This window comes from Danio rerio, chromosome 13 (assembly GCF_049306965.1).
Source record: "Danio rerio strain Tuebingen ecotype United States chromosome 13, GRCz12tu, whole genome shotgun sequence".
NCBI lineage: Eukaryota > Metazoa > Chordata > Actinopteri > Cypriniformes > Danionidae > Danio > Danio rerio.
The window spans coordinates 36,462,590-36,476,534 of NC_133188.1; the positions used below are offsets into that span (position 1 = coordinate 36,462,590).

The 13,945-nt window shown below is 34.1% G+C and overlaps 1 protein-coding gene across 1 annotated transcript; it reads left to right on the plus strand.

Annotated features, from left to right (window-relative positions):
- Window positions 1-1,318: 1,318 nt before the first annotated feature.
- arg2 (arginase 2) lies at window positions 1,319-11,033 on the plus strand. The gene is made up of 8 exons (NM_199611.3): window positions 1,319-1,742; window positions 1,837-1,909; window positions 5,478-5,652; window positions 6,291-6,450; window positions 6,658-6,752; window positions 8,678-8,782; window positions 9,073-9,209; window positions 10,059-11,033. The coding sequence occupies exons 1-8, from the start codon at window positions 1,632-1,634 to the stop codon at window positions 10,244-10,246; spliced, it is 1,044 nt and encodes a 347-aa protein (NP_955905.1). The 5' UTR covers window positions 1,319-1,631; the 3' UTR covers window positions 10,247-11,033.
- The last annotated feature ends 2,912 nt before the right edge of the window (window positions 11,034-13,945 follow it).

The window sequence follows — 13,945 nt, forward strand, 5'->3', positions numbered from 1 at the left end:
AATCAGTGACTACATGTTCAATGTTCACACTAAAGCGTTACTTTGTAATAAATAAATAAAATAATAATAAATTACAAATAAATAAATATTTGAATTAGCAAAAAATAAAATAAATAACAAACTTAAGATTATTTTTAAAATAGCATAAAAGAAACAAACATACAATTAAATAATAACAATTTAATTATAACCTAGTATTATAAAATATTAAACACTAAAGCATTATTTATAATTAAATAAATAAATAAACCTTATTCTTTATTACAAATCAGTGACTACATGGTAAATGTTCACACTAAAGCGTTACTTTGTAATAAATAAATAAATAAATAAATAAAAATAAATTAGAAATCAATAAATACTTTAATGAGTAATATAAAAATAATGTAAAATTAATAAAACAAATTGAGACTATTTTTAAATAGCATAAAATAAACAAACATACAAATAAAAAATACTATTTAATTATAACCAAATATTTGTAAATATTAAACATTAAAGCATTACTTTGTAATATATAAATAATAATTAAAATAATAACAATAATAATAATAATGATGATGATAAGAAATTACAGATAAATAAATACTTTAATGAGGAAAATGAAAAATAAAGTAAAAAAAATAATCTAAAATAATGTTAAGATTATTTTAAAAAGCATAAAAGAAACAAATATACAAATAGAAAATAACTATTTAATTACAACCTAATGTTATAAAATCGTACAAAATTATGATTCACATAAACCTATGCTCCAAGCTTTGATTGCAAATAAATTAAAACTTATTTTGCTTTATTTAGGAGGGACTTTGGCCCTTTTTTTCAAGAGCCAGAGCAGATAATTTTACACTTTAGGATGGAGGCATTTTAAAAGAATGGAAATCCTTAATCTACAGTAATGTGTACTATTATTCAGCCTCTGTATATTTGCTCTTGGTGAACGTAAACACTGAAAGTAGGCCAAAGGAGTATTTATGTTGTCAACAACTTGGCACCCATCGTAAAACTAGTATTCCAAATATTTCTCAAGAACATTAATATTCAATTCTGGAGACATGGTATGGACACCTGTGCATCTGTTTTCCAGTATCGAGATGGGAATTTGTTGACAAGACAGCAAGCAAGCCAAAAACACATATGCCGTAGATAGGACAGAGATGGAAATTTCCAACACCACAAAAAAAGCACCGCATCTCTCACGTCAGTCATTGGCCAAACCACGCCCGTATAAAACAAACCCACGCGAGCGGAGCTTCTGATTGGCTGCGGTGAAGGTGTGTCATCAGGTGTGACGCAGGAGTGCTGCCGCTCTATGAATAGAAAAACGTGGTTCGCGCCCCGGTGCACGGCTGTATAGCGAAGCTGTATTACAAACAATTGGATGATAGCGGGCAGCTAGATTTTAGGGGGCGGGCTTGAGATTTTAACCAAAGCCTGTAGTTTGAGCATCACCTCATGTTTATGTATTAAGTGGAAGACTTAAAGAAAAAGCTTGTGCCGGCTCTTTCAGATGAACAGTCAGTGTTGAGACAGAGGAGATAGAAGCCGCACCGGGAGACAGACTGAGTTGTTAGTTTGGGAAAAACCTTCTGTTTTGCGTCAGTAAATTATTTTATAATTATCCAGTCAGCATGGCGATGAGAGGACCACTGTCCAGACTACTGAAATCCACCTTGACTTCCTGCCAGCAGAACAGATCACATTCTGTTGCCATTTTGGGAGCTCCGTTTTCCAAAGGACAGGTGAGACATTAATATTTTATACATAGAAAATTCACATTAACTCACTTTTGTGTGATCCAAATATGTGATGCTATTCTCGTGATTCTTATTTTAGAAAAGGAGAGGGGTGGAGCATGGACCCAAAGCTATTCGGGATGCAGGTCTGGTGGAAAGACTTTCAAATCTTGGTATGTACATTATCATTAGAATTTAAAGTATATTTGTTTCTAATATAGTGCTTGATTAATACTCGAGAAATAGTTCACCAAAATATACATAATGTGTTCAGATTACTGCATTAATCTCTTTATAGATGACCAAGCTGTCATTCTGCCTATCAAACTTCGTCTTATCTAAGTATTTGTTTCAGTCGTTGTCCTAATATAGCCTTGTTATTGACAAATAGGCTACTCAGAGAATAGTTCACTCAATATATTACCTATATCCTGTTCAGATTATTGCATCATTCTCTTTATTAATGGCCATGCTGCCATTCTGCATATCAGTCTTTACCTCAGACTCTAAGTACAATATAGAAGTATTTGCTAAAATCAATAAAAATAAATAAACTCATATTAAATTTTAATTAGTTTTTCTTTAAAAGAGGTGAACTGTCCCTTTAAATGAATTCATGACGAACTCAGAATCAAAAATGGAGCGCTGGATTAGATGTTACATCATCCAACTGTCGGTTACGTGAATGAACTTTCAATGAACACATACAGTGATTAAAGTAGCAGTATTGGTTTAAGTGTAGGTGTTTTTAAAGATTTGAATACTTAAAATAAAGGACTTATAGGTAATGACGGAGTTTTGGAGGTTGTCTGTCCGCGGTGAATGAGAGGAAGGGGGTTGATTTACAGTATGCGTGCGTCACTGCAGCTCTCTGTATTCTGTGGCCACATCACATAACAAAGGGTGTTACATCATACACAAAAGAGTTTAACGGTTAGCGGGGATGGCTCGGTCGGGGGCTTGCATTTATATGAATTGATTCACAATTTGCATATCCGAAAGCAACTTTTATCTCCTTTTTATGTGTAAAAACGCGCTAGACAAACTTTTAAACTAAGATAAAGACGTTCTTCGCAAACTTTGATGTCGCTTGAGACAGTGTATTCTGAAGTTAGTTGCCGCCATATGACTTTACACAGACATTTAATATAATGTCTTACATTGTTTCAGTTTCAGTTCCCGTCAGCAGAGATGACAGATTAAGATTGAGGTTTTAATAGGTATTATTAAATTGCGTGTTGTTAAGGTGGCGTTCAGAATAACGTTTCAGATGAGGCTGCAGACTCCTGTAAGTGATGTGGTGCGGAGTGATACAGGCAGATGTTGTTCTTGGGCTGTTATTAAGCGATGAGGTCATGGGATTTCTCCCGTGTTTTAACCGCTGCCAGAAATGCTAAAACAGCTCCCGCCAGCGCTGGAACAAAGGATGACTGGCTTCACATTACAGGGATTTAATTACATGTGTCCATAATAAATCATTCCTTATTAACAAATTAAAGAATGAGAGAAAATTAAATAAAGCAATTAAAGTAAAATGACTGGAGGCGTTCAGTGTCTACAAAAATTTTTAGATTTTCCAGACATTTCTGCTACCCGATAAATAAACTAAAGTGAATGTTGATAGCAGTGATATAAGAACAATACAATATTTCTGTACCAACATTAGTGGGTTAAAGACATTTCGATGACATGAAATAAAATGTACAAAAGTGATTTATCATGCGTATAAAACATTAATTACAAATGAAGTTTGTTTAAAAATTGCAGAAACAAAAAAATTAGGTTATTACATATCAGGTTATTACATTGACCTGTACTTAATAAAAAACGATGCTACATTCGTGTTAAACAGACACATTTCAATGCATGGGGTGAAATTTAAAGCGGTTTTGCCATTTTTATTGATTGAAAAACATGGCTATATTTTGAGCACATCAACACACACACAACGCCTATAACATAACATACCGTTTTTGCATCAGAATTTGATAAATACAAGCATTTTCAATGAATTTTGAGGCATATATTTCCGTGCATCCACATAAGCGACTGGCGCGAGCACAGAACATGAACCTGTCCGCGCGCGTCCCCGCTGACTCTGTAATGTAGTAGCAGGGTTTCAATTCATCGCTTTTAGTATCCGCTTCTTCCTCAAGTGTTTTACATGTCTACCGTTATAGCAGCTCGTTTAAAACGAGGATTAAATGACAGAAAAGAAGTCGTAAATCCTCTTGAAAGTCAAATACTTGTGAGTCATGATTCCAGGAGCTGTCGGAATGTGCAAGTCACCTCAGCAGTCTCGCCGTCAGCTGTTAATCACATAAACACCGAGTCTGTCGAGCTCACGGACGCTTTACGTAACTCCATGTTCTCAATGTAATGCGAGAGGTCCTGCTATCTTAAGCCGGAATTTTTTTCCGTCGGCGGGTATGAACAAACGACATACTGTACTAATGACACGCTCCGAAGACCCTGTTTCACGATAACTGTGAAGAGGGTTGGCCCTTATTATCACTAAAAGGGGGCGATATAGATATATGTGATATATTCACTAGCTCTACAAATGTTCCACACAGTTCCTTCATGATGTCCCAACACAAATCTATTAAGTTTGTTTAATCGTTTTACAAATTTAAGTGGATTAAACATAAAACAATTATGTTGTCCCCCCAAAAACTTGCGTTGTTTCAACTCATTTTAAATACGTTTGAACAAGCAGCATGTCATTTTTGAGTGTATAAAAATATAACCTTACTTTGTATTTTGGGACGTTGGATCCCTTGATCAATAAATAAAATAAATAAAATCCTAATGTTACCTTAAATTAAATTATTGTGTCTTTCAAAATATCTTTTGTATTCAACAGATTAAATAAACTTGGAACAAGTAAAGGATGTGTATATGATGAGTATATGAGTTTTGGGTGAACTATCCCTTTAAGATATACATATGTTTATAACCTACTGATGCGAGGATGATTTGTTGCATCACTTTACCAGACGCTTGGCATCATGTTTGGAGCTGTGAAAATAACCATAGCTCCCTATATGGCAAGCATTCTTGACTAAACTATATCAGTGCTTATCCAATGCAACAAATATAGATGTCTTGCTTTCTTTAGTAACTGTCGGGTTTGAATATCATATGCATGGAGCAATATGTTTAACTAATTACATAAGAAATTAATATTTCAAAAGCTTTTACACGTTCGCCGCTTTCAAAAACACAAAAACCTTATTACAAATGAGTTGTCAAATGCAGTCACAAACTAAATCCCAATCTGTCTCTTAGCTTATGACAATCAACTCCTGAGTTCCTTCATATTTAGCTTGTTTTTTTATTCAGAAAGCACATCTAGTGTTTTAAACATGCCTACTTGGGCTGTAGTTTTTACATCTATTCCTGTTAAGAGGCCACTGGCTTGTACATGTGCCTATCGATGGTCATTTAAAATCTGATGAGTAATTCAACACGGTCTGGTTTGGTTCTGTCAGCTGTTTGAACCTTCCTCCGTTTCTCCTATAGTTTCTACCTACATTTGCATGTTTGGAATTGAGTGACAGAGCTGTCAACAACCAGCTTTACCTTTTTTTTTTTTCATCTTGCCAGCATGTAATGAATAAAATAGTTTGGGAAAGGAGTGAGCATTTGTGAAAGTGTTAATATGTTCATGTTAATGTCATTATAATGGTCACGTGAAGAAAACTATGTGATTAATTTGTTCAACCTAATGTATTGTAGACTACCCTGTTCATGATTTCGGAGACCTGACCTTCAAGCATCTGGAAAAAGATGAGCACTTCATGCACGTGCCGTTCCCACGCACAGTTGGACGTGCCAATCAGTTGCTCTCTGGAGCTGTGAGTGGGGCGGTGGGAGCAGGACACACTTGCATCATGCTGGGGGGAGATCACAGGTACACACAGTTCACAATGTTTTTTCCAATACACTTTGTATGAACTAATCAGGAAAAATCTGACTTGTTTACTATGATTTTTATTGTCTTATGCCAATTTTTAGGTTACAATATCTGCAAAATATTTTGGTATGTAGTAGAGTTGCACGATTTCTTGATAAACAGAGTTGGAGATCATCATTTCTCTTCAGTTCTTAACAAAACACATGTAAATGATGCAGTCCATTTTATAAAATGTTTACAAATGATCTTTAATAATAGATATTGGGAGAAAAGGCTTCACTTATAAATCAGGATTAATAATATGATCTTCATTTGAAGTACTGAGTTCTTTTAAAAGGTGATTTGCTTCTGTTTATATCTGTTGTGTTTTAATCAGTTTGTCGGAATGGAAAATGTGTTCATAATAAGTTACCTATTTTACTAGTCTTTCCATTCATGTCTTCCTGGCAGAGGAAGTGTTATGGTACTCTAAACTGAGCTTAGTGTTATCGCTTCACTTGTTATCAATTTGTACTTATAGTTTGTATTTCCATGTAGCTGATTACAACGTTTCAGAACACCGATTACTAATAAGAAATGATGTCATCCAGTCTGTTTTGAATTCAGCTTAGTTCTCGATGTTTTTATCCACACAGCTTAGCGATTGGCTCAGTGGAAGGCCATTCTCAGCAGTGTCCTGACCTGTGTCTGATATGGGTGGACGCACATGCGGATATCAACACGCCTCTGACTTCACCTTCGGGAAACCTCCACGGCCAGTCTGTAGCTTTCTTACTAAAGGACCTGCAGAACAAGGTGATTAGTGTTTGTGCAAACAATTACGTCTGTGATCCAAAGACATGCTGATGCAGTCTCTGGCATGACTACAATTCACTATTCACAATGAAAAATCATTAGTCTCAGAAGAAGTAACACTTTGTAATGACTTAATCTTTTAGAAATATCCTTAGTATTGTCCTTTTGAACAGCTGAAGCCTTTATCTTCTAATTTGTAACTTGCAGATGCCCAAAGTTCCCGGATTTTCCTGGATGAAGCCGTTCCTGTCTGCCAGAGATCTGGTGTACATTGGTCTTAGAGATGTGGATCCAGGCGAGCAGTAAGTACACCGCGTTTCGTCCCAAAATGACATCCAGGATTTGGCACCTGTTGCTTGTTCTCTAAAGCCAAATTGGCTATTGTGTCATGTCACAGACTATTTATACAACTGACATTACATGTAACTGCCAGCAGGCCACTAAATTAAAAGGTTTATGATGAAACCAAAATGAGACACACGGCAAGCCACCATTTAAAATTAAATAAGAGTTTATAATATATATATATATATATATATATATATATATATATATATATATATATATATATATATATATATATATATATATATATATATATATATATATATATATGTGTGTGTACAGTGCTCAGCATATATAAGTACACCCCTCACAAATCTATCTATATATATTTTTGAATAGAAAGCATTACATTATATTTACATTAGATTAGTCAGTTCTAAATTAAAATCTGGAGCTTAACTAACAAAATAACTTACGAGAACGGTCAAAAAAGCAAAAAAAAAATTTATAGAAAAATATTAAATACAATTTTAATAAGGAGTAAGAATCAAGAAAAGCAAAAGAAATGGAAAAATTGAGTTGAAATTTTGTAGGTTGTCTTTTTTTTTTTTTGCAATATTTTTCTTGAATTTAATTGTATTATCTTTTCATTTCTAAATATGTTTGGTGGCTAAATTATATTATTTGAATAAATATATCTGTTTAATAAATCTGTTTTGTTTAAATGCACCAAAGTACATTGCCTATGTTCATTGAAGAATGGAGAAAATATTCATTTTCAAAACAGGCAGTACTCAATTATGCTGAGCACTGTACATGCATTTTTATTTTATTTTTTAATGAAGTGTCTTATTCATAATGACAACATAATGACAGATCATAGTGAAACAATACTAGTGTTTAATAAAACAAAATAAATTATTTTTCTGGAACCTTTTTTTTTATTATCCTTTAGAAACTATTCTAATATGCTAATATTATTTTAATAGCTATTTTTCATGATTGTTAAAGAATAGAAGATTCAAAAGAGCATCATCTATCTAAAACAATTCCTTTAAAGTGTTTCTGCAGATTTCTTCTAGTCAAATTTAAGACTTTTAAGATTCTTTTATGACCATTAGGATTGAAATTTTAGACTTATACAGGGCTAAACACTAAGTCTTTTTCTCTAATGGCCCAGTTACTTCTGTAAATGGTTATCCTATTATGAAAAGATCGTGTAAAGGGATGTGTTGCTTTAGTTTAATTTAATTTGGAGATTTTGCTGAATTGAATCTTTTTGTAATAAAAACTTAAATACTAAAAAAAAGTTATGAGATGCATAATTGGTAATTGGGTGTTCACTTGATTGGTTAGCTTTACTTGCACATAGGAAAATTAAGACCCGTTTAAAATGATTTAAGATCTACAAGACAATATTTCAGTGAATTTAAGACTTTTTGAGGTGTACAATTTGTTATTTAAAATTTGAGACATTTTAAGACCCCACAGACACCCTGTTATAATGATAATTTAAATTAATTAAATTCATCCTAGCTGAATACAAACTATTTTTCTTAAAATAAAATGACCATTGGTTTTTGAAAGGTATGAGTAAATTATACATCTTTCTGTGCTGAATCAAGTCCTTTTCAAAGTTTGTTTGGGGAATCAAAAATAGTTTTCATGAAAATAACAATAAGCACATTGTGAAAATGTATATGAAATTATTCATGTTTTATGTCAGTTTAGTGTATTTTAAGTAAAAAAAAACTTGTTAAAAACACATTAATTAAATGATAAAAAATATATTAAGCAATTTAAGTAAATATTTCTTAGATCATACCTGAATAATTTTGAGAAACAGCAAAACACACCAAACATTTAAATGCTATTATATATTAGCAAAGCAGCTGCATAAATCTTTGTTAGTTTCTAATTAATTTTATTTTATTGCTTTTAGTGTATTCCTAAAGACCCTGGGAATTCAGTACTTCTCCATGCGGGACATTGACAGAATGGGCATTCAGAGAGTAATGGAGGTCACTCTGGATCACCTCTTGGCAAGGTATAGTGATATTGTGAAATGCAAATATACATAGTCAACTAGTAGTGGTGCTTCTGTAAACAACCAACAGCGAATTGCATGACACTGTCAATGTCAATGTAGCCCTTCTGTGTACTGTGGGACTTTGCAAATGGGGGGCTGAATAGTTCTCTGGAACAACCTACGTCATAACAAAAAAAATCTAACTGGACTCGACCTGACTTGCAAGCTTTAAATGCAGCGTGGCACTTTATCTCAGCTCAATCTGTTTACACTACCTCACAATCAACTGACCTATTTCTTTACATCAGGAAGCAAAGGCCGATCCACCTGAGCTTTGACATTGATGCTTTTGACCCATCGCTGGCTCCTGCCACTGGAACTCCAGTTAACGGCGGACTGACCTACAGAGAGGGCATCTACATAACAGAGGAGATCCACAACACAGGTACACATCTTCCAGCAAACAGTTTAGTATTTAATAGACGACTAATACACATCTAACTGTAGACGCCTTGGCTAAAACAAGGCTATACTTGGGCTGTGAGTGAAAATCTAATAGACATCTATAGACACATTAGACAGACTTTATATGTGTCATTCATTTGGGTTTATTTAATGACTAGTCTAGTTTTGGGCTATTCTTAGATGTCTATTAGATATTCACTGACAGCCCAAGTTTAGCCTTGTTTTAGCCAAGACGACTATGTTTAGACGTCTATTAGACATCTTTTAAAAATAAAAAATGCATGCCAGGCTAAAGCTCACATCATTAAAGGTGCAATAGGAGATCTTGGAAAATGCTAACGTTAGCCTAATAGCAAAGAAAGCCTACATCCTCCATGAACATCTCCATCCAAAGCCACGCCTCATGAAACACATGCGCACTAGACAACATCACGATAATACACCACATACTTTAAAGTATGGTTTGTAATTACAATACCAGACATAACAAACAAAAAAAGCTAGGTTGTTGAGTTTTGTCTGCCATTTTTTGTCTGAACTGCATCTGTGAACATGTTGTTTCTCTGAAAACAGAGGTAATGCTCATGTAGGACAGCCTATCATAATGTTCAGACCAGCCGTTTTGATTGGACAAACTTTTCTTGGTCCTACATCTTCCACAGAATATAAACATTCATATAAATACACTCAGATCTCTTCATTTAATGATTGCCATCAGGATGTGGAGTGTTTTTAGCATGAAAAAGAATCAACTATTCCCCCTTTAATATCTCTGAAATCTTATAAATCGTAAATGCTAATAAAACCTTTTTATTCCCGGGCTGCACAGGTTTGCTGTCTGTGATGGATGTGGTTGAAGTGAACCCCACACTCGGAGCGGCACCTGAGGCTGTGGAAGCCACGACTAGTCTAGCCGTTGACATAGTTGCATCCGCTCTGGGCCAGACGCGTGAAGGCGCACACGTCTCCTTCCCGAAGATTACAGAACCAAAAGAAGACACTGAGCTGCGGCTGTAGAGCACACGATCATCCTCATCAAAGACTCTGACAAACAAACCACTTTGCATTCCAAAGTCTAAAAGAACAACACTGAAGGATTTGCAGAGACTGATCACCAGGCTAAAGGTTTATTATGAAGGGTTACTGTAGTCTTGAGCTATAAATGATACATTTTTAAAAAAATGTGACCTCACTGGAAAAGTGCTGCTTTGAGCAGAATGGTGAGATTTATTATATTACGTCTGCTACTAATTTTAGGTTTGTGTTAAAAATGACTGCTGAGATCTGGATTCTATATATTTGAGGGCTGAACAGTACATGTTTTTAATGTTTCGTCAGCTGTCATGGGATTAGTGGGTAACCTCGGATCACTCTCTGGGTATTACTGCAGGAAAAAATGACATAAAAGAAAGTATCTGAAGGATGAGGTGACGCTTTACTTTGGACTGTTTTTCCTCTGGATTGAAACATGTTTGCACTTTTGGACCAGAACTGGTTTTTATTGTATTTCTATATGTCTGTTGGTTTTGTATAGTAGGACTGCTTTAATGGCTAATCTAATCCTGTGGGTTTGGTTAGGTTGAGACTCTTTTTTTTAAATAGTTTGTTTGAAGTAAGTTATTTTAGTAAGTTTAATTTTTATTTAAATAAAAAAAATCATGTATGAATGCAATTCATGCATCTTTTTCAGATCTGAATTCACCACCAGTACCGGTATCTTCCTAATAAGGGTAGCTTGATTTGTTGCATTTCAATGTTCCACTAAAACTGTTTTGTTGCAATAAACTAATGTACTGGAGACAGACTGACCTGTCCTTGATTTATTACTTTGAATCCTTTGATGACTTGGCAATTAATGTATTCATGAAGCAATTAACAGGAAAATAAAAAAATATCTGGCCAGTATGAGTTTAAAAGTATTGTTAAAATTATTATGAATTGAAATATTTTTTGTTTCATTATCTATCTATCTATCTATCTATCTATCTATCTATCTATCTATCTATCTATCTATCTATCTATCTATCTATCTATCTATCTATCTATCTATCTATCTATCTATCTATCTATCTCTCCATCTATCTATCTCTCCATCTATCTATCTATCTATCTCTCCATCTATCTATCTCTCCATCTATCTATCTCTCCATCTATCTATCTCTCCATCTATCTATCTATCTATCTATCTATCTATATATATATATATATATATATATATATATATATATATATATATATATATATATATATATATTTGTTTTTTTTAACTTTATTAGGTACACCTGACAACTGCTCATTAACAAATTTCTAATCAGCTAATCACATGGCAGCGACTCAATGCATGTAGGCACGTAGACATGGTCAACTCAAGACGATTTGCTGCAGTTCAAACTGAGCATCAGAATGAAGAAGAAAGGTGATTTAAGTGACTTAGAACGTGGCTGGTCTGAGAAGAAACTGCTAATCTACTTGGATTTTTTCGCACAACCATCCTTGAGGTTTACAGAAAAAGACAAAATATCCAGTGAGTGTAAGTTCTGTGGGCGCAAATGCCTTGTTGAGGCCAGAGGTCAGAGGAGAATAGCTAGACTGGTTCCAGCTGATAGAAAGACAAAAGTAGCTCAAATAACCACTAGTTACAACCGAGGTCTGCAGAAGAGCATCTCTGAATGCACAACATGTCGAACCATGAGGCAGATGGGCTATAGCAGCAAAAGACCACACCGGGTGCCACTCCTGTCAGCTAAGAACAGGAAACTGAGGCTACAAACAAACAGGCTTACCAAAATTGTACAATAGAAGATTAGAGAAACATTGCCTGATCTAATGAGTCACGATTTCTGCTGCGACATTCAGATGGTAGGGTCAGAATTTGGTGTCAACAACATGAAAGCATGAATCCAGCCTGTCTTATATCAATGGTTCAGGCTGGTGGTGGTGGTGATATTTTCATGCCACACTTTAGGCCCATTAGTACCAATTGAGCATTGTATCAACGCCACAACCTATACCCGAGTATTGTAGTGTCTATGTCCATCCCTTTATGACCACAGTGTACCCATCTTCTGATGGCTACTACCAGCAGGATAACTCACCATGTTATAAAGCACAAATAATATTAGACTGGTTTTTTTAAACATGACAATGAGTTCATTTTACTCAAATGGCCTCCATTGTCACCAGATCTCAATCCAATAGAGCACCTTTGGGATGTGGTGGAATGGGAGATTCACATCATGGATGTTCAGGTGCCAAATCTGCATAAACCGCATGATGCTATCATGTCAATATGAGCCAAAATCTCTGAGGAATATTTCCAGTACCTTATTAAAGCTATGCAACAAAGCATTAAGGCAAAAGGGGGTCCAACCCAGTACTAGTAAGGTGTACCTAATAAAGTGGCCGGTGAGTGTATATATCGAGTATTTACATTAAAATAAAGTGGTCTGGTTCTGGCTTACAATCCCACTCTAGAATAAAATAATAATACTATGACAAAACATCAACGTTTAAGATTTAAGCTTATTATTATTATTAGCTTCTTTAGCTTGTAATGCTGCAGCTTCAGAAAGAAAATACCTGCAAAGTTACAAAGCACAAAGTCATTAAACGGAGTTATTCTTTAAATCATTATTTCTAAACTCACTCAAAAATGTCCTTTCGTATGACTGCCACCATTACAAGCAAATCTGAATTTGTAGGCTGGAGGTGTTCATGATGCAATGGATGCAGCATCTGCACCAAAGGTAAATTTGTTTCAATTCAATTTCTATTTTACATCACTTACAATAAAACCAAGATGTGTTAGGAAAATATGATAGTACTGAATAGTTACACTATGCCTACAGCACCTTCATTATATAAATAATAAAAAAAATTATAAGAACTTTGAAGATGTAGTTTAAAAATTATACATTTTGCCTAACTAATGTGACTTGAATGTAGCATTATTTTAATACTCACATAATCCGCCGTCTTACAGAAGGTTTCTGACTGCACGCTTCATGTCTGTTTGCTCATAAAAAACATGTATCAGGAATTTAAACAGACAAGGCTTTAAAACAGGTGGATGGTTTGTTTGTTGCTTGAGTTTCAGAGACTGTAAAATGCAGCAGCAACTAATATAAATGTAAAGACAAATGAAAACAAAGCTCAAAAATGAGGAATTTACGCTATAAAATAAATTCCAATATAATCCAGGTAATCTAGGCAATATATGATCTGTGAGTTACTTTGAGCTCAAACTTTCATCTGAAATATCTGAGACTATCATATTAACATTATCATAATAAGAATATTAAAAATCTTAATATATTGCATCTTGTAAAAAAGGAAAAACATGACCCATTTCATACACACATTGTTGCTTTGATTTTAAGATATTTTATAAGAAACATTGGGATCTTGTATGGACAGAATGTATTTTATATTGATAAAATGCAGTGTTATAATAACCTGTATTGCAATAAAAAAAATTCAACAATATGTATCATTGACAGCAAAAATGTTCAGCTAAACAATTCACCAAAATAACAATTAATACAGGTTTAAATTATTATGTAGAATTTTATATTTGAGCCACCATTTTTAATAGATATTATTAATAAACAAAAAAAATTAACATTCTTTTGACCACATACTGCCTTTTTGTCAGCTGATATTAGGTATTTCTAGTTGTCTCGAAGCAGAACAGCAGAAGTATCGGTGTTGTCATCT